This window comes from Bombina bombina, chromosome 7, assembly GCF_027579735.1.
Source record: "Bombina bombina isolate aBomBom1 chromosome 7, aBomBom1.pri, whole genome shotgun sequence".
Lineage (NCBI taxonomy): Eukaryota > Metazoa > Chordata > Amphibia > Anura > Bombinatoridae > Bombina > Bombina bombina.
In genome coordinates, this window is record NC_069505.1 from 259,789,849 (window position 1) to 259,812,499 (window position 22,651).

Genomic DNA, 22,651 nt, shown 5'->3' on the forward strand with positions numbered 1-22,651 from the left:
TATTGTTTAGTAATATTTGCTTTAGGTGCTATACCCTTTCTATATTTTATACTTTTTATATTTTATATATATATTTATTTTATCTGTATTGAATCATTATTCATCTTTCTTCCATATATATACAGTGTATATATATATATATATATATATATATATATTTATTTCATTTAATTGGCAAGAGTCTATGAGCTAGTGACGTATGGGATATACATTCCTACCAGGAGGGGCAAAGTTTCCCAAAATGCCTATAAATACACCCCCCACCACACCCACAATTCAGTTTTACAAACTTTGCCTCCTATGGAGGTGGTGAAGTAAGTTTGTGCTAGATTTCTACGTTGATATGCACTTCACAGCAGGCTGAAGCCCGGTTCCTCTCAGAGTACAGTGAATGTCAGAGGGATGTGAAGGGAGTATTACCTATTGAATGCAATGGATCTATTCCATAGGTTCTCTGTTATCGGTCGTAGAGATTAATCTCCTACCTCCCTTTTCAGATCGACGATATACTCTTATATACCATTACCTCTACTGATTCTCGTTTCAGTACTGGTTTGGCTATCTACTTTATGTAGATGAGTGTCTTTTGGTAAGTATGTTTTCTTTTATTTAAGACATTCTCAGCTATGGTTTGGCACTTTATATGTAAAGTTCTAAATATATGTTTTGTACTTATATTTGCCATGATTCAGGTTAATCAGTATATTTCCTTCTTACAGTCAGTTTCATTTTGGGAAATGCATATGAAAAAATTATTTCTTACCTGAAAATTTTTCAAATTGACTTTCTTTTCTAAATTGCGGGCTGTTAGGCTCACGGGAGCGCAAAATGCTATAATTTATTGCGTCATTTTGGCGCAAGACTTTTTTGGAGCGAGAATTACGTTTGTTGACGTAATGACGTCATTTCTGGCGTCTTAGTTGGCGCCAAGAGTTTTCACGTAGTTGCGTCATCTATGACGCTCGTGTTTGTTGCAGACGTTTTTGGCGCCAAAAAATATTTTGTCAGTGCGTCATACTTGGCACCAGATTTTTTGACATTATTTAAGTCATTATTTATTTTTGGTTCTGGTTTCCAGAGGCTTATTCTGTTTGCATTTTTTCCCATTCCTGAAACTGTCATATAAGGAAATTGATAATTTTGCTTTTTATGTTGTTTTTTCTATTACATATTGCAAGATGTCTCAATCTGACCCTGTCTCAGAATCTACTTCTGGAATGCTGCTGCCTGATGTCGGTTCTACCAAAGCTAAGTGCATTTGTTGTAAACTTGTGGTAACTGTTCCTCCGGCTGTAAAACTTTCAAAAGCAGACAATATTTCCATTAGTAGTAATCCATTACCTGTTGTTTTCTTCAACATCTAATGTTCAGGATATTCCTGTTAATGTGAGAGAATTTGTTTCTAATTCTATTCAGAAGGCCCTGTCTGTTATACCACCTTCTAATAAACGTAAAAGGTCTTTTAAAACTTCTCATAAATTTGATGAATTTTTAAATGACCGAGAGCATTCTGATTTATCTATCTCTGATGAGGATCTATCTGGTTCAGAAGATTCTGCCTCAGATATTGACACTGACAAAACTTCATATTTATTTAAAATGGAGTATATTCATTCTTTATTAAAAGAGGTGTTGATTGCATTAGATATGGAGGAGATTAGTCCTCTTGATATTAAAACCAGTAAACATTTAAATTCGGTTTTTAAACCTCATGTAGTTATTCCAGAGGTTTTTCCAGTTCCTGATGCTATTTCAGATGTAATTTCTAGGGAATGGAATAGTCTGGGTACTTCATTTACTCCTTCTTCAAGGTTTAAGAAACTGTACCCTTTGCCGACTGATAGATTGGAGTTTTGGGAAAAGATCCCCAAAGTTGATGGGGCTATCTCTACTCTTGCAAAGCGTACTACTATTCCTATGGCAGATAGTACTTCTTTTAAAGATCCTTTAGATAGGAAGCTTGAATCTTATCTAAGGAAGGCTTATTTATGTTCAGGTCATTTTCTTAGGCCTGCTATTTCTTTGGCTGATGTTGCTGCGGCTTCAACTTTTTGGTTGGAAACTTTAGCGCAACAAGTACCAGATCCTAATGTGTATAGCATTGTTAAGCTAATTCAACATGCTAATAATTTCATTTGTGATGCCATTTTTGATATCATTAGAATTGATGTCAGGTATGTGTCTTTAGCTATTTTAGCTAGAAGAGCTTTATGGCTTAAATATTGGAATGCGGATATGACTTCTAAGTCAACGTTGCTATCTCTTTCTTTCCAAGGTAATAAATTATTTGGTTCTCAGTTGGATTATATTATTTCAGCTGTCACTGGGGGGAAGGGAGCCTTTTTGACTTAGGATAAAAAAATCTAAGGGCAAATTTAGGGCTGCTAACCGTTTTCGTTCCTTTCGTCAGAATAAGGAACAGAAACTTGACCCTTCCCCTAAAGGAACGGTTTCCAATTGGAAGCCTTCTCCAGTCTGGAATAAATCCAAGCCTTTTAGAAAATCAAAATTAGCCCCCAAGTCTGCATGAAGGTGCGGCCCTCATTCCAGCGCAGCTGGTAGGGGGCAGACTAAGATTATTCAAAGATGTTTGGATTAATTCAATCCAAAATCATTGGATCCAGGACATTGTTTCTCAAGGGTACAGAATAGGTTTCAAGGTAAGATCGCCTGTGAGAAGTGTCTTTCTCTCACGCATTCCAGTGAACCCAGTAAAGGCTCAGGCTTTCCTGAAGTGTGTTTCAGACCTGGAGTTATCCAGGGTAATTGTGCCAGTTCCCTTTCTGGAATGGGGTCTGGGGTTTTATTAAAATCTATTAATTGTTCCAAAGAAAGAGAATTCTTTCAGACCAGTTCTGGATCTAAAAATTTTGAATCGTTATGTAAGAATACCAACATTCAAAATGGTGACTATAAGGACTATTCTGCCTTTTGTTCAGCAAGGGCATTATATGTCCACAATAGACTTACAGGATGCATATCTTCATATTTTGATTCATCCAGATCACTATCAGTTCCTGAGATTCTCTTTTCTAGACAAGCATTACCAATTTGTTGCTCTTCCTTTTGGCCTAGCAACAGCTCCAAGGATGTTTTCAAAGGTTCTCGGTGCCCTACTATCTGTAATCAGAGGGCAGGGTATTGCGGTGTCTCCTTATTTGGACGATATTTTGGTACTTGCTCAGTCTTTACATTCTGCAGAATCTCACACAAATCAACTAGTGTTTCTTCAAAGACATGGTTGGAGGATCAATTTACCAAAAAGTTCCTTGATTCCTCAGACAAGGGTAACCTTTGTTTGGATTCCAAATAGATTCAGTATCCATGACTTTGTCTCTAACAGACAAAAGACGTCTGAAATTGGTTTCAGCTTGTCGGAACCTTCAGTCTCAGTCATTCCCTTCAGTAGCTATGTGCATGGAGTTTTTAGGGCTCATGACTGCAGCATCGGAGGCAATCCCCTTTGCTCGTTTTTACATGAGACCTCTTCAGCTTTGTATGCTGAGCCAATGGTGCAGGGATTATACAAAGATATCACAATTAATATCCTTAAATCCCAATATTCAACTATCTCTGACTTGGTGGTTAGATCACCATCGTTTAGTTTTGTTCGTCCAACCTGGACCGTGATTACAACAGATGCAAGTTTTTCAGGTTGGGGAGCTGTCTGGGGATCTCTGACAGCGCAGGGGGTTTGGAAATCTCAAGAGGCGAGAATATCAATCAATCGGCTAGATTTAGAGTTTGGCGTTAGCCGTCAAAAGCAGCGTTAAGGGGTCCTAACGCTGCTTTTTACCACCCGCTGGTATTTAGAGTCAGCCAGGAAAGGGTCTAACACTCACTTCCTTACCGCGACTCCAGGCTACCGCAGATCCCCTTACGTCAATTGCGTATCCTATCTTTTCTATGGGATCTGCCTAATGCTGATATTTAGAGTCTTGGAAGAACTGAGCGGTAGACCCTCTACCGACAAGACTCCTGCCGACAAAAAAGTCAGTAGTTAAGAGCTTTATGGGCTAACGCGGGAACATAAAGCTCTTAACTACTGTGCTACAAAGTACACTAACACCCATAAACTACCTATGTACCCCTAAACCGAGGCCCCCCCACATTGCTGCCACTATAATAAATTTTTTTAATCCCTAATCTGCCGACCGGACACCGTCACAACCTACATTATCCCTATGAACCCCTAATCTGCTGCCCCTAACATCGCCAACACCTGTATTATTATATTACCCCCTAATCTGCACCCCCCCCAACGTCGCTGCTACCTTACCTACACTTATTAACCCCTAATCTGCTGACTGGACCTCGCCGCCATTATAATAAATGTATTAACCCCTAAGCCTAAATCTAACCCTAACCCTAACACCCCCCTAACAGAAATATAATTTAAATTAAATGAAATAATATTCCTATAATTAAATAAATTAATCCTATTTAAAACTAAATACTTAGCTAGAAAATAAACCCTAATATAGCTACAATATAAATAATAATTACATTGTATCTATTTTATTATTTATATTTATTTTACAGGCAACTTTGTATTTATTTTAACTAGGTACAATAGCTATTAAATAGTTATTAACTATTTAATAGCTACCTAGTTAAAATAATTACAGAATTACATGTAAAATAAATCCTAAACTAAGTTACAATTAAACCTAACACTGCACTATCATTAAATTAATTAAATAAATTACCTACAATTAGCTAAACTAAAATACAATTAAATAGACTAATCTATAATACAAAAAAAACAAACACTAAATTACAAAAAATAAAAAAATATTACAAGAATTTTAATCTAATTACACCTAATCTAAGCCCCCTAATAAAATAAAAAAGCCCCCCAAAATAATAAAATTCCCTACCCTATTCTAAATTACAAAAGTAATTTAAGCCTTAAAAGGGCTTTTTGCGGGGCATTGCCCCAAAGTAATCAGCTCTTTTACCTGCAAAAGAAAATACAATATCCCCCCGCAACATTACAACCCACCACCCACATACCCCTATTCTAACTCACACAAACCCCCCTTAAAAAAACCTATCACTAACCCCCTGAAGATCTCCCTACCTTGAGTCGTCTTCACTCAGCCGAGTCGAAGTCTTCATCCAATCCGGGCGATGTGGTCCTCCATCCGGGCGAAGTCTTGAATCAGCCAATCAGATTTTTCCTACCTTAATTCTGATAGGCTGATAGAATCCTATCAGCCAATCGGAATTCGAGGGACGCCATCTTGGATGACGTTCCTTAAAGGAACCTTCATTCGTTGTTAGTCCATTGGGGAAGGAGGATGTCCCGCGTCGGCGGGATGAAGATGGATCCGGAAGACAGAAGATAGAAGATGCCGCTTGGAAGAAGACATCGCCCGGATGGAGGACCTCTTCTTTGCCGCTTGGATCAAGACTTCGCCCGGATGGAGGACCACATCGCCCGGATTTAACTAGGTAGCTATTAAATAGTTAAAATAAATACAAAGTTGCCTGTAAAATAAATATAAATCCTAAAATAGATACAATATAGTTATTGTTTATATTGTAGCTATATTAGGGTTTATTTTCTAGGTAAGTATTTAGTTTTAAATAGGATTAATTTACTTAATTATAGGAATATTTATTTTATTTAATTTAAATTATATTTAAGTTAGGGGGGGTGTTAGGGTGAGGATTAGACTTAGGTTTAGGGGTTAATAACTTTATTATAGTAGCGGCGACGTTGCGGGTGGGAGATTAGGGGTTAATAATTGTAGGTAGGTGGCGGCGATGTTAGGGAGGGCAGATTAGGGGTTAATACAATTTATTATAGTGTTTGCGAGGCTGGAGTGCGGCGGTTTAGGGGTTAATACATTTATTATAGTGGCGTCGAGGTCTGGTCGGCAGATTAGGGGTTAATACTTGTAGTTAGGTTGCGGCGATGTTGGGGTGGGCAGATTAGGGGTTAATAAATATAATGTAGGTGTCGGTGATGTTAGGGGCAGCAGATTAGGGGTTCATAGCTATAATGTAGGTTGCGGCTGTGTCTGGAGCGGCAGATTAGGGGTTAATAGTATAATGCAGGTGTCAGCGTTAGCGGATGCGGCAGATTAGGGGTTAATAAGTGTAAAGTTAGGGGTGTTTAGACTCGGGGTTCATGTTAGGGTGTTAGGTGCAGACTTAGAGAGTGTTTCCCCATAGGAAACAATGGGGCTGCTTTAGGAGCTGAACGCTGCTTTTTTGCAGCCCAAACTGCCCCATTGTTTCCTTAGACAACTCTAAATACCAGCATTGTTTAAAGGGTGCGCTGGGAAAAAAAGCAGCGTTAGCTACGCGGGTCTTTACCGACAAAACTCTAAATCTAGGCGAATATTTTGGAACTCTGTGCGATTCTCAGAGCTCTTCAGTTTTGGCCTTTTCTGAAGAGAGAACCGTTTATTTGTTTTCAGACAGACAATGTCACAACTGTGGCGTATATCAAACATCAAGGTGGAACTCACAGTCTTCAAGCTATGAAAGAAGTATCTCGGATACTTGCATGGGCGGAATCCAGCTCCTGTCTAATCTTTGCGGTCCATATCCCAGGTATAGACAATTGGGAAGCGGATTATCTCAGTCGCCAGACTTTACATCCGGGAGAATGGTCTCTTCACCCAGATGTGTTTATTCAGATTGTTCAGATGTGGGGGCTTCCAGAAATAGATCTGATGGCTTCTCATCTAAACAGGAAACTTCCCAGGTATCTGTCCAAGTCCAGGGATCCTCAGGCGGAAGCAGTGGATGCGTTGTCTCTTCCTTGGAATTATCAACCTGCTTATGTCTTTCCGCCTCTAGTTCTTCTTCCCAGAGTGATTTCCAAAATCATAATGGAGCGTTCATTTGTACTGCTGGTGGATCCAGCATGGCCACACAGGTTTTGGTATGCGGATCATGTTCGGATATCCAGTTGCCAACCTTGGCCACTTCCGTTAAGGCCAGACCTTCTATCTCAAGGTCCATTTTTCCATCAGGATCTCAAATCATTAAATTTGAAGGTATGGAGATTGAACGCTTAGTGCTTAGTTATAGAGGTTTCTCTGACTCAGTGATTAATACTATGTTGCAGGCTCGCAAATCTGTGTCTAGAAAGATTTATTACCGAGTTTGGAAGACTTACATTTCATTGTGTTCGTCTCATAAATTCTTTTAGAATTCCTAGAATTTTACAGTTTCTTCAGGATGGTTTGGATAAGGGTTTGTCTGCAAGTTCCTTGAAAGGACAAATCTCTGCTCTTTCTGTTCTGTTTCACAGAAAAATTGCTAATCTTCCTGATATTCATTGTTTTGTACAGGCTTTGGTTCGTATCAAGCCTGTCATTAAGCCAATTTCTCCTCCTTGGAGTCTTAATTTGGTTTTGAGAGCTTTACAGGCTCCTCCGTTTGAGCCTATGCATTCTCTGGACATTAAATTACTTTCTTGGAAAGTATTGTTCCTTTTGGCCATCTCTTCTGCTAGAAGAGTTTCTGAATTATCTGCTCTTTCTTGTGAGTCTCCTTTTCTGATTTTTCATCTGGATAAGGCGGTTTTGCGGACTTCATTTAAATTTTTACCTAAAGTTGTGAATTCCAACAACATTAGTAGAGAAATTGTTGTCCCTTCGTTGTGTCCTAATCCTAAGAATTCTTTGGAAAGATGTTTACATTCTTTGGATGTGGTAAGAACTTAGAAATATTATGTTGAAGCTACTAAAGATTTCAGAAAGACTTCTAGTCTATTTGTTATCTTTTCTGGTTCTAGGAAAGGTCAGAAGGCTTCTGCCATTTCTTTGGCGTCTTGGTTAAAGCTTTTGATTCATCATGCTTATTTGGAGTCGGGTAAATTCTACTAGGTCAGTTTCTACTTCCTGGGCTTTTAAGAATGAAGCTTCTGTTGATCAGATTTGCAAAGCAGCAACTTGGTCTTCTTTGCATACTTTTACTAAATTCTACCATTTTTATGTTTTCTCTTCTTCAGAAGCAGTTTTTGGTAGAAAAGTACTTCAGGCAGCTGTTTCAGTTAGATTCTTCTGCTTATAATTTCAGTTTTTTTCATTATAAAGAATAAAACTTTTGATTTGGGTTGTGGATTCTTTTTTCAGCGGAATTGGCTGTCTTTATTTTTATCCCTCCCTCTCTAGTGACTCTTGTGTGGAGTTCCACATCTTGGGTATTTGCTATCCCATACGTCACTAGCTCATGGACTCTTGCCAATTACATGAAACAAAACATAATTTATGTAAGAACTTAACTGATAAATTCATTTCTTTCATATTGGCAAGAGTCCATGAGGCCCACCCTTTTTGTGGTGGTTATGATTTTTTTGTATAAAGGACAATTATTCCAATTCCTTGTTGATGCTTTCGCTCCTTCTTATCACCCCACTTCTTGGCTATTCGTTAAACTGAATTGTGGGTGTGGTGGGGGGTGTATTTATAGGCATTTTGAGGTTTGGGAAACTTTGCCCCTCCTGGTAGGAATGTATATCCCATACGTCACTAGCTCATGGACTCTTGCCAATATGAAAGAAATTAATTTATCAGGTAAATTCTTACATAAATTATGTTATATATTTATATATATTTTTGTATAGCATTGATACGTATAGATTTTGATTTATTATTTGGTGAGGCGCCTCTTGCTGATATTAAGAGGCTTATTCTGTTTGCATTTTTTCCCATTCCTGAAACTGTCATATAAGGAAATTGATAATTTTGCTTTTTATGTTGTTTTTTCTATTACATATTGCAAGATGTCTCAATCTGACCCTGTCTCAGAATCTACTTCTGGAATGCTGCTGCCTGATGTCGGTTCTACCAAAGCTAAGTGCATTTGTTGTAAACTTGTGGTAACTGTTCCTCCGGCTGTAAAACTTTCAAAAGCAGACAATATTTCCATTAGTAGTAATCCATTACCTGTTGTTTTCTTCAACATCTAATGTTCAGGATATTCCTGTTAATGTGAGAGAATTTGTTTCTAATTCTATTCAGAAGGCCCTGTCTGTTATACCACCTTCTAATAAACGTAAAAGGTCTTTTAAAACTTCTCATAAATTTGATGAATTTTTAAATGACCGAGAGCATTCTGATTTATCTATCTCTGATGAGGATCTATCTGGTTCAGAAGATTCTGCCTCAGATATTGACACTGACAAAACTTCATATTTATTTAAAATGGAGTATATTCATTCTTTATTAAAAGAGGTGTTGATTGCATTAGATATGGAGGAGATTAGTCCTCTTGATATTAAAACCAGTAAACATTTAAATTCGGTTTTTAAACCTCATGTAGTTATTCCAGAGGTTTTTCCAGTTCCTGATGCTATTTCAGATGTAATTTCTAGGGAATGGAATAGTCTGGGTACTTCATTTACTCCTTCTTCAAGGTTTAAGAAACTGTACCCTTTGCCGACTGATAGATTGGAGTTTTGGGAAAAGATCCCCAAAGTTGATGGGGCTATCTCTACTCTTGCAAAGCGTACTACTATTCCTATGGCAGATAGTACTTCTTTTAAAGATCCTTTAGATAGGAAGCTTGAATCTTATCTAAGGAAGGCTTATTTATGTTCAGGTCATTTTCTTAGGCCTGCTATTTCTTTGGCTGATGTTGCTGCAGCTTCAACTTTTTGGTTGGAAACTTTAGCGCAACAAGTACCAGATCCTAATGTGTATAGCATTGTTAAGCTAATTCAACATGCTAATAATTTCATTTGTGATGCCATTTTTGATATCATTAGAATTGATGTCAGGTATGTGTCCATACGTCACTAGCTCATGGACTCTTGCCAATTACATGAAACAAAACATAATTTATGTAAGAACTTAACTGATAAATTCATTTCTTTCATATTGGCAAGAGTCCATGAGGCCCACCCTTTTTGTGGTGGTTATGATTTTTTTGTATAAAGGACAATTATTCCAATTCCTTGTTGATGCTTTCGCTCCTTCTTATCACCCCACTTCTTGGCTATTCGTTAAACTGAATTGTGGGTGTGGTGGGGGGTGTATTTATAGGCATTTTGAGGTTTGGGAAACTTTGCCCCTCCTGGTAGGAATGTATATCCCATACGTCACTAGCTCATGGACTCTTGCCAATATGAAAGAAATTAATTTATCAGGTAAATTCTTACATAAATTATGTTATATATTTATATATATTTTTGTATAGCATTGATACGTATAGATTTTGATTTATTATTTGGTGAGGCGCCTCTTGCTGATATTATCTGGGATATAGTGCCACTTTTCCTAGATATATCTGTTTTTTCTAATTATCTGCATGTTTGCATTACAGATAAAGGTATTGGCTTTGACCCTATCTTGGATCTCCTCTACCGTAGTTTCCTCTAAAATAAGATCTCACCAATAAGATGCTGCACCTGCAACTGTGGCAATACTCGCCGCAGGTTGCCACTGTAATCCTTGATGTATGTACATCTTTTTTAAGTAAGCCTCTAGCTTCTTATCCATTGGATCTTTAAAAGATCAACTATCCTCTATAGAAATAGTAGTTCTCTTAGCTCCTTCTACTTTAGGCACAGTGCACCATGAGTCACGAATGGAGTCAGCAACAGGAAACATATTTTTAAAAATAGCGGAAGGGGAAAAAGGAACCCCTGGTTTATCCCATTCCTGAGCTATAATTTCAGACATCTTCCTTGGAAGATGAAGAATCATAATCTCTATCCAGTTTAGGAGACTCTGTGGGGTTGACAGCAACCAAAGGTTCAGAGTCATCTAAAGTAGCTAGAACCTCCTTCAGTAGTAACCGGAGGCGTTCAAGCTTAAATCTAAAATTGACCTCTTCAGAATCTGAAGATTTTTCTGCTAAAGTGTCAGAGTCTGAGATTTCACCTTCAGAAGCTACTGAAATATTCTCCTCATCAGACAAATGAGAAATGGCTTAAGTAGACCTAGAGGGGTCAGAAGCTTTACTAGCCGACAAATGTCTAGATTTTCCCTTACGCTTAACTGCAGAAGAGAAAGCAGACAAAGCCGCAGAAACTGCAGAATTAATTTGAGCGGCAAAATCCCAAGGTAAATAAATACCCCCAGGGGGTTATTGAGAATCAGGAGGCAAAGAGTAAGAAACTACTAAAGCTTGGGACGTCTGAGGAGAAAGCTGAGGCATATCAGGCACAGTAGTTTCCTGAGAGACACTTAGCTCAGAAGGGAGTAATTTGTCCTTAAATTTTAAAGTCTTAGCTAAACATGAAGAACAAAATTGCATAGGCAAAATAATTTGGTTCTCTAAACATAATAAACATTTGTCTAAATACATGGGGACCTATCTATCAAGCTCCGAACGGAGCTTGACGGTTCGTGTTTCTGGCGAGTCTTCAGACTCGCCAGAAACACAAGTTATGGAGCAGCGGTCACAAAGACCGCTGCTCCATAACCCTGTCCACCTACTCTGAGCAGGCAGACAGGAATCACCGGAATTCAACCCAAATGAGTATGAGTGGTGCAATGCTGAATACGGAGAGCGTATTGCATTCAGCAATGTCTTGCGGACCTGATCCGTACTGTCGGATCAGGTCCGCAAGACATTTGTTAAATTGGCCTCATGGGCTGATCCTGTTTTGGTTCCATAGCTATGGAAACTAACTCCCACTAAAAAACAAATAATAAGAATGCCATTAAAAACTTATTTCAAAATGAGCAAAAACGATAGGAATAAAATTAAGGTAAAACTTTAATACCCCACCTCAGACAATAGGCTAAGGGGTCAATTTATTATAGGCCAAATTTGGCCAATTCACCCTGTTTTCGCATGAGCCTTTAGGCTCGCTGGAAACAGGAGTTAAGAAGCAGCGGTCTATAGAACACTGCTCCTTAACTCATATGCCACCTCTGAGGCTGCGTACAGCTATCCGCCCGATCCTATATGATCGGGCTGATTGACACCCCCTGCTTGAATCTGCAGGGGGCGGTATAGCACAAGCAGTTCACTAGAACTGCTTGTGCAATGCTGAATACGGACAGTGTATGCTGTCCGCATTCAGCAATGTCTGGAGGACATGATTCGCTATGGAGTATCATGTCAGCCAGACTTTAATAAATTGACCCCTAAGCGTCTGACTCCTACCGTTACCAGAATGAGTACCCACTAGTAAGGATATGGAAGGCTGAGTAGTCCAGTAGAGATTAGCGGTTCTACAATACTCCGATCAGCAAGATTAATGTCAGCACCTCACAGCATTACACACCAGCAGTCACGAGACCAGCCAAAAATTAACTGCGCCACAGATAGAAATGGTGCAAAGTTCAACTTAAACGGCCCCATAATGTATGCACTAATGACACACTTGCACATTAATAAATAAACAGTAAGCACACATCGCTACTTATAAATAAAAAAGGACCCCTTTGTCAAGTATTAAGGGAAACGTTATTATAAAACGCTCCCTTAAGTCTCTCAAAGTCTCACTCTAAAGTGCATGAAAAACAGAAAGCCACTAGCTCCCCTAGAGTCAGTAAAGTTGCCTAAATGTATCCTAGTCTTAAAAGGATATCTAAGTTCCAAATTATGTCCACTTAAAGAGATAACCTCAATAGTGCTGTCCAGTACCTAGAAGGCAAAAGCACTTACCTAGTGTGGATCCAGCTACAGGGCAAATGACAGCTACTAAGGTGTGACTGGTACTCCACTGCCTGTCAGGGACCTGTAGTAACAGAAAGATCAGAGTAACCAAGCCTGGCTTTCTGCAAAGGGGTAGCAAGTGTTAAAAATGAAGCAAAGACTACCTCGCCACCTTTTAACTGCTAAAAGCCACCACTACTATTACTAAAGAGATTGACATGGACTCGGCTATACCCCAATCCGTGCTTGCAGTGAAAAATACCCATAAAAGGATTAAATATCTTCAGAGACCAACTTCGCACTCCTCTATTGACAGAGGCAAAGAGAATGACTGGGCATTACGGGTAAGGGAAGTTACACTTAACAGCTTTGCTGGGGTGCACTTTGCCTCCTCCTGCTGGCCATGCATTGAATAGCCCACTAGTAATTGGAATGACATTGTGGACTCTCCATGTGTTAGGAAAGAAAACAATTAGACCTAATCTAATAGCCCTATAAAAATAAAAAAGCCCCCCCCAAAATAAAAACACCCCCTAACCTACAATAAACTACCAATAGCCCTTAAAAGGTTTTTTTGTAGAGCATTGCCCTAAGTTAAACAGCTCTTTTACCTGGCAAAAAATACAAAGTACCCCCAACAGTAAAACCCACCACCCAACCAACCCCCAAAATAAAAAAACTAACTCTAAAAAAAAAACAAATTTACCTATTGCCCCTAATGGGGCATTTGTATGGACATTGCCCTTAAAAGAGCATTCAGCTCTTTTTCACTGCCCTTAAAAGGGCATTCAGCTCTTTTACACTTTGCCCAAAGCCCTAATCTGAAAACAAACCAATTCCCCAAAAAATAAAAGAATACCTAATACTAAACCCAGAATATCTACTCACGGTTCCTGAAGTCCTGAAATCTATCTCCATCTTGGCGGCGAGAAGTCTTCATCCAGGCGGTGACATCTTCATCCATCATGGAGGCTTATTCTATCTTTATCCCAGCAGCGCGGAGCTATCCTGGATCGGCAATGACATCCTGCACGGAGAGTCCTCTTCATACGGTCACCGCCGTACACTAAAGATGAATGCAAGGTAGCTGTTTCAAAATGGTGTACCTTGCATTCCTATTGGCTGATTTGATTCTTCAAGGGCATTATGGAGAGTGCAATAATGCAATATTTTTGGCGTTAGTTTTGCACCCTGTTTAGCGCAAAACTCTTAATCTAGGTGACAGTAAAGTGCTAAGAGTATTTGTACAAATCATAGTATAAAATCATTTTAAAGTTTTCATACTTCTTTATCCATATATGTATTATCAAAAGGAAACTTATAAAGTCAGGATATAAACAAGATTATATTATATAATATATGCCTAGAGGAAGACTGAAAGGTCCAATTCCCTATTTAAACCTTTAGGGTGCATGGTATCCAGTTTATGGATCCAAAATGCTTCTCTCTGTTTTAGAAGAAGCTCTCTACTTCCCCCTTTTCTAGGTATATCAATCTGATCAATGATTTGTCATCCAAGTTGATTTATTTGATGACCACATTCTACAAAATGGCAGGCTACAGGTACTTGATCATCTTTCTTCCTAATGTTGGACTATGCTGATTTAATCTTTCTCACATTTTACGTGTTGTTTCCCCAATATAGATTTTAGAACATGGGCATTTTATAATAATATGATTTTAATTTAAATTTATGGCCACTTCTAGGGTGGACAAATTCTCTACCTTTTATTATCGATTAGCAATTGCTACACCCTAAAAAAAGGGTAGCAACCATTATTCTTTCAGTAATATATCTCTCCTTCCTGCCACATTTAGGACCCAAGTCTGATTATACCAAAATATCATTAAGATTTTTAACTCGCCTGTGTGCCATAATTGGTCATATTTTGTAGTATTTTTATATCTTTATAACAATCATGGATTATATGCCAATGTTTTCTAATGATGTGAGCAATTTTCTCGCTATGATCATTGAACTGGGATACAAATATTAACCCTTATGTTAATATATGGACATTGCCCTTAAAAGAGCATTCAGCTCTTTTTCACTGCCCTTAAAAGGGCATTCAGCTCTTTTACACTTTGCCCAAAGCCCTAATCTGAAAACAAACCAATTCCCAAAAAAATAAAAGAATACCTAATACTAAACCCAGAATATCTACTCACGGTTCCTGAAGTCCTGAAATCTATCTCCATCTTGGCGGCGAGAAGTCTTCATCCAGGCGGTGACATCTTCATCCATCATGGAGGCTTATTCTATCTTTATCCCAGCAGCGCGGAGCTATCCTGGATCGGCAATGACATCCTGCACGGAGAGTCCTCTTCATACGGTCACCGCCGTACACTAAAGATGAATGCAAGGTAGCTGTTTCAAAATGGTGTACCTTGCATTCCTATTGGCTGATTTGATTCTTCAAGGGCATTATGGAGAGTGCAATAATGCAATATTTTTGGCGTTAGTTTTGCACCCTGTTTAGCGCAAAACTCTTAATCTAGGTGACAGTAAAGTGCTAAGAGTATTTGTACAAATCATAGTATAAAATCATTTTAAAGTTTTCATACTTCTTTATCCATATATGTATTATCAAAAGGAAACTTATAAAGTCAGGATATAAACAAGATTATATTATATAATATATGCCTAGAGGAAGACTGAAAGGTCCAATTCCCTATTTAAACCTTTAGGGTGCATGGTATCCAGTTTATGGATCCAAAATGCTTCTCTCTGTTTTAGAAGAAGCTCTCTACTTCCCCCTTTTCTAGGTATATCAATCTGATCAATGATTTGTCATCCAAGTTGATTTATTTGATGACCACATTCTACAAAATGGCAGGCTACAGGTACTTGATCATCTTTCTTCCTAATGTTGGACTATGCTGATTTAATCTTTCTCACATTTTACGTGTTGTTTCCCCAATATAGATTTTAGAACATGGGCATTTTATAATAATATGATTTTAATTTAAATTTATGGCCACTTCTAGGGTGGACAAATTCTCTACCTTTTATTATCGATTAGCAATTGCTACACCCTAAAAAAAGGGTAGCAACCATTATTCTTTCAGTAATATATCTCTCCTTCCTGCCACATTTAGGACCCAAGTCTGATTATACCAAAATATCATTAAGATTTTTAACTCGCCTGTGTGCCATAATTGGTCATATTTTGTAGTATTTTTATATCTTTATAACAATCATGGATTATATGCCAATGTTTTCTAATGATGTGAGCAATTTTCTCGCTATGATCATTGAACTGGGATACAAATATTAACCTATCATTGTTTGTCTGTTTGGCCATATTTTTATTTATATTACCCCTTTCATGGCATATTTTATGTTTCCTTATCAATTAACTCTTTAGGGTATCCTCTTTCCAGGAACTTCTTCCCTATTTCAGTTAATCTTATTTCTTACGTAGCGTCCTCACTGACTATTCTATTAACTCTAATTAACTGACTCCTAGGAAGGGAATCCTTTAGTCTATGGTTATGAAAACTGTCAAGGGTATTGCGATCCGTTTCCTTACGATGTATGTAAATTATTAATTCTGACCCTTTCTTATAAATCACAGTGTCCAAATATACCATTTACCTCATAATTGCGTTCCTCTACAAACAGAAAGATGTGGTCTTCGTTGCCCCACCATATGCCAAACACATCATCAATGAATTTGCCATTAGGTGGCGCCATATTCTAAAAATTGATGATTACTGTAAACAAATTTTTCCTCAACATTATTCATGTAAAGATTGGCATATGTGTACCCAGTCCAGTCTGAGAGTGCAGTCCCCTTCCGTGATTTGTATATGTCTGGGTGATTGCATATGTCTGTGAACCCTTGACTTGTTCCTAGTTTGTTTGATTGAGAGCTTGCATTTGGATGGCTGTATTAGGGACCCAGGTATTGGGAGAGACCTTGATAGGGTACATGGGCTTGTCCCATTTGGCCAGATGCGGTAACTAACTCCTCCAGTTTTGCTTTTAATCTTAGCTGAGAGCTTGCAAGCGAGTGCTGGACTTTCTCTGTGTGTTATATATATCAAATTCTGCTTTATTGAGTGACGTTTCGGGGTTGTGTCACTCAATAAAGCAGAATTTGATAACTTTATAGCGGAGAGTGCCTTACTGGAGTTTATATACAATATATTTATATATATATATATATATATATATATATATATATATATATATGTATATATGTATATATATAATATCTAAATATGTATATGTATGTATGTATATACTGTTTATATGTGTATACATTGTATTCATTTGTTTATATGTGTATATATGTACAGTATATTATACATATATATGCATATATATACTTTGGAGCCCTTTCCACTCAGATACCTGCAAAATAAGAACATTTATTTTTATTGAATATTAATATGAATTATGTTTTTTACTGTAAATACTTTATAATCCATTGTTCTTCACTTAAAAGAAAAAGTACTTTATATTTCTAAATATTTATTTATATATCTATCTTTGTGTGTATGTGTATATATATATATATATATATATATATATATATATATATATATATATGTGTGTGTGTATTCCTATTTCCTATAAATATATAGGTATAGATTTATATTTATTTAAAATAACGTTATATATATATATATATATATATATATATATACAAATAAATATTTATAAATAAAAAGAGCATAGAAATGTAAAATATTTATTACTCACTTTGAGTTAGCGATATCTGTCTAATGAGATGTTGCATTTTTTTAAAGTTGTGCTCTCGATTGGAGTCTATGGAGAGAAGAGGTTAGCTAGCCTGCACGTGTTAACAATTTACTTCCGGTGTAGTTTGCACGTGAGCTATAGCGCTAAATAGCGCTCCACTTGCCATCTGGCCTTAAATGGTTTAACAACAGTAAAAACTGACATTTTGTAGAATGAATATTAGCGGATTTATTTATGCATTTTACCCACAGAGAATAGTCTCATTTGAATACAAGCCTTCTGTCTTAGAATAAAACTTTTTCTAGATATTTTATTGAACGCACCATTAATTTTATATTTCAGAGATTGAGGCGCCTATTGGAGCGATCACAGACCTGCAAGTATCACGTGTCGGGGACGGAAGAATCCGTTTCACATGGACTCAAGTGCCAGGAGCCACAGAATACAAGATTGTGATCCGTGGACCTGACGGTGACTCTCCTTTATCTTTTCATACAACACTCTTGTAAAACAGAAGTCAGAATAACAAATAAATAACTGTGATAAAGTATTGTAACAATGTAGATACTTAAATGGACAGGAAACCCATACATTTTCTTCCATTTTTTGGATAGAACATACAGTGTTAAACAACTTTCCATTTTACTTCTATTATCCAATCTGCTTCATTCTCTTGTTATCCTTTGCTGAAGGAACAGCATTGCACTACTGGCAGCTGGCTGAACACATCTAGTTAGCCAATCACAAGAGACAAATGTGTGCAGACACCAATCAGCAGCTAGCTCCCACTAGTGTAAGATATGTGCGTATTCTTTTTCAACAACTGATAATAAGAGAAAAAAGCACATTTGAAAATAGAAGGGAATTTGAAAGTATCTCAAAATTACATACTCTGGCCTCTATTTATCAAGCTGTCAACCGCAAATACGCTGGAATTCCGCAGCGTAATTGTGGAGAGCCTGATTCGCCTTAGTTATCAAACCCTACAGACTGGCAAAAGTAGAATTTTGTGACGTAACATACGATCTGCCGGTCTCAGTCCGACACAGATCGATGCTTACGTCACTACAGATGTTCAGAATGCAAATTTGGCACTATCTGACTACTTTTGCCATTTATCAAATACCTACCAGGTACGCTCGGCACTATTCCGGCCCAGCGTACCTGGTTTTCAATCCTCAGCCCTGGAGGCGGCGGATGCCATAGGAATCAATGGGAATCTGAAAGCAGCGAAAGGTCATGTTCGCTGCTGCCCAATATGCCATTGATTCCTATGGGAGAATATAAGTTACGTTTACACCTAACACCCTAACATGTACCCCGAGTCTAAACACCCCTAATCTGCCGCCCCCTACACCGCCGCCACCTACATAATGTTATTAACCCCTATCCCGCCGCTCCTGGACCCCGCCGCAACTAAATAAACTTATTAACCCCTAAACCGCCGCTCCCAGAGCCCACCACCACCTACATTATACTTATTAACCCCAAATCTACTACCCCCTATACCGCCGCCACCTACATAAAGTTATTAACCCCTATCCTGCCGCTCCCGGAGCCCACCACAATTGAATAAATGTATTAACCCCTAAACCGCCAGCCCCCCACATCGTCATAAACTAAATTAACCTATTAATCCCTGAACCTAACAACCCGTTAACTTTATATTAAATATTAACTCATTCCTATCTTATAATAAATTTAAACTTCGCTTTAAAATTAAATTAAACTATATTAAACTAATAATTAACCTATTCTAACTATTATAATAAAATTACATTAAACTATATTAAATTAATAATTAATCTAACCTAACTTTTATACTAAAATAACATAAAACTACAAATTAAAATAAATATATTATATATTTAAACACCTAACCCTACTCAAATAATTTAAATCTACACTAAAAAATTACTAAGTTACAAATAACTAAGTTACAAAAAATAACAAACAAACACAAAAAGTTACACTAAGTTACAAAAAATAAAAAAGAAATTATCAAAGCTTTAAACTAATTTATTTATTTATTTAATTTATTTTATTTAATTGTTGTTAATTTAGTTAATTTATTTAATTGTAGTGTAGTGTTAGGTGTTATTGTAACTTAGGTTAGGTTTTATTTTACAGGTAAGTTTGTATTTATTTTAGCTAGGTAGTTAGTAAATAGTTAATAACTATTTAGTAACTATTCTACCTAGTTAAAATAAATACAAACTTGCCTGTAAAATAAAAATAAACCCTAAGCTAGCTACAATGTTAGTTATATTGTAGCTATTTTAGGGTTTATTTTACAGGTATTTAGTTTTAAATAGGAATAATTTAGGTAATGATAGTAATTTTATTTAGATTTATTTAAATTATATTTAAGTTAGGGGGTGTTAGTGGTTAGACTTAGGTTTAGGGGTTAATAACTTTAGTTATAGTGGCTGCGACGTTTGGGGCGGCAGATTAGGGGTTAATAAATGTAATGTAGGTGGCGGCGGTGTAGGGGGCGGCAGATTAGGGATTAATACCATAATGTAGGTGGTGGCGGGGTCTGGGAGCGGCGGTTTCGGGGTAAAACAGTATAGTATAGTGGTGATGTTTAGTGACAGTATACCAATAAAGCTGGGAAAAAGCCGAAGAGCAGCAAGATCGATGACTGTTAGTTAACAATAGTCTGCTGCTCATTGCCCGTACTTGGTGCGCGGCTTTTTGACTGCTTTTTTGGCAACTTTCGAGAGCGTATTCAGGTCAGCGGCAGTGATGTTAGGCGATCTTAGGCGAGCGTATTGGTGCCATCGAATGCAAGTAAGTTGACGGCTTGATAAATAGGCCCCTCTATCTTAATCATCCAAGTTTATTTATTTTCCTATCCCTTTAAATACAAAGGCTAAGCCTATACAGTGAATACATAATGTTTCAGATATATTAAAGGGATAGTAAACTCAAAAAATTGTTACCAATATTTACAATCATCATAAATAACATTATACTTTGTAATTTACATCTACTAACTATTTGCTAGCGTTTACGTGTATTTTGTTATTAAAAATCTTATTGCTGCCAAACCTACTTTTTAATTATTATTCAAGCCCTATAACGATGGTCTACCTAGGTAGAACCAATATGGTGCCCAGCATGCACAGAGTCTCCTCTTCAAAGTCTCACGCATGTGCATGGGGCTCCCACCTCTCCTCTGCCTTGAGGCACGTCATTACCAAAGCAGGAGAAGCAGAGGTTTGTGACGTCGCAGGCGGTGACTGTGCCGCTCCAGGCATCAGAAGTAGTGTACGGAGCAAATGGAGGAGCTGAAGATATTGCATTTAAGAGTATGGTAATCACCCCTAGTCAAATGAGCATGATGTTGCTTGCAGTATTTTGTCCCTAGACTTAGTAGCATTTCCTCTAGAACAACGAACAATGACAATATTAAATATGTCGGACAGGACTTTCTCCAACATTGGTGTGTCCGGTCCACGGCGTCATCCTTACTTGTGGGAATATCTCTTCCCCAACAGGAAATGGCAAAGAGTCCCAGCAAAGCTGGCCATATAGTCCCTCCTAGGCTCCGCCCACCCCAGTCATTCTCTTTGCCGTTGCACAGGCAACATCTCCACGGAGATGGCTAAGAGTATGTGGTGTTTAGTTGTAGTTTTTTTATTCTACTATCAAGAGTTTGTTATTTTAAAATAGTGCTGGTATGTACTATTTACTCTGAAACAGAAAGAGATGAAGAATTCTGTTTGTGAGAGGAAGATGATTTTAGCAGACTGTAACTAAAATCCTTTGCTGTTTCCACATAGGACTGTTGAGATGAAGTAACTTCATTTGGGGGAAACAGTTAGCAGGCTCTTCTGCTTAAGGTATGACTAGCTATATTTCTAACAAGACCATGTAATGCTGGAAGGCTGTCATTTCCCCTCATGGGGACCGGTAAGCCATTTTCTTAGTCTCAAGCAGAATAAAGGGCTTAATATGGGCTATAAAACTGGTAGACACTTTTATGGGCAGAATTGATTGCTTTATTTGGGCATTTTATACATGTTTATGCTGGTATTTCACACTTATAAACTTGGGGAACGTTTTTTAACGTCAGGCACTATGTTAGACACCTTTTCCAGTCAGGAAGGGCCTTCCCAGTTGTAGGCTGAGCCTCATTTTCGCGCCATTACTGCGCAGTTGTTTTTGAGAGCAAGACATGCAGATGCATGTGTGAGGACCTGAAAATAGTTGGAAAAGTTCCTAGAAGGCGTCATTTGGTATCGTATTCCCCTCTGGGCTTGGTAGAGTCGCAGCAAAGGCTGTAGCTGGGACTGTAGAGGGGTTAAAACTGTAACCGGCTCCGGTTTCGTTATTTTAAGGGTTAAAGCTCTGAAAATTGGTGTGCAATACGTTTAATGCTTTAAGACACTGTGGTGAAATTTTGGTAAAATTTGAACAATTCCTTCATATTTTTTCGCATATTCAGTAATAAAGTGTGCTCTGTTTAAAATTTAAAGAGACAGTAACGGTTTTGTTTTAAAACGGTTTTTGTGTTTTACTGACAAGTTTAAGCCTGTTTAACATGTCTGTGCCTTCAGATAAGCTATGTTCTATATGTATGAAAGTCAATGTGTCTCCCCCTTCTAAATTATGTGATAATTGTGCCAAAGAGTCCAAACAAAGTAAGGACAGTACTGTCACAGATAATGAAGTTGCCCAAGATGATTCATCAGATGAAGGGAGTAGACATGGTTCTACATCATCTCCTTCTGTGTCTACACCAGTTTTGCCCACGCAGGAGGCCCCTAGTACTTCTAGCGCGCCAATGCTTATTACCATGCAACAATTGACGGCTGTAATGGATAACTCCATAGCAAATATTTTATCCAAAATGCCTGCATATCAGAGAAAGCGCGATTGCTCTGTTTTAAACACTGAAGAGCAGGAGGGCGCTGATGGTAATTGTTCTGTCATAACCTCACACCAATCTGAAGGGGCCATGAGGGAGGTTTTGTCAGATGGGGAAATTTCAGATTCAGGAAAAATTTCCCAACAGGCTGAACCTGATGTTGTGACATTTAAATTTAAATTAGAGCATCTCCGCGCACTGCTTAAGGAGGTGTTATCTACTCTGGATGATTGTGACAACCTGGTCATTCCAGAAAAATTATGCAAGATGGACAAGTTCCTAGAGGTTCCGGTGCACCCCGACGCTTTTCCTATACCCAAGCGGGTGGCGGACATAGTGAATAAGGAATGGGAGAAGCCCGGCATACCTTTTGTTCCCCCTCCTATATTTAAGAAATTATTTCCTATGGTCGACCCCAGAAAGGACTTATGGCAGACAGTCCCTAAGGTCGAGGGGGCAGTTTCTACTCTAAACAAGCGCACTAC

At 37.9% G+C, this 22,651-nt stretch overlaps 1 protein-coding gene across 1 annotated transcript in view; it reads left to right on the top strand.

Annotated features, from left to right (window-relative positions):
- The window catches only part of COL7A1 (collagen type VII alpha 1 chain), a 398,512-nt gene that overhangs the window by 127,451 nt on the left and 248,410 nt on the right, over positions 1 to 22,651 (top strand). The window contains exon 15 of the mRNA XM_053689357.1: positions 17,633 to 17,761. Coding sequence (XP_053545332.1) covers positions 17,633 to 17,761 — 129 coding nt within the window. The remainder of the gene's footprint in view (positions 1 to 17,632; positions 17,762 to 22,651) is intronic.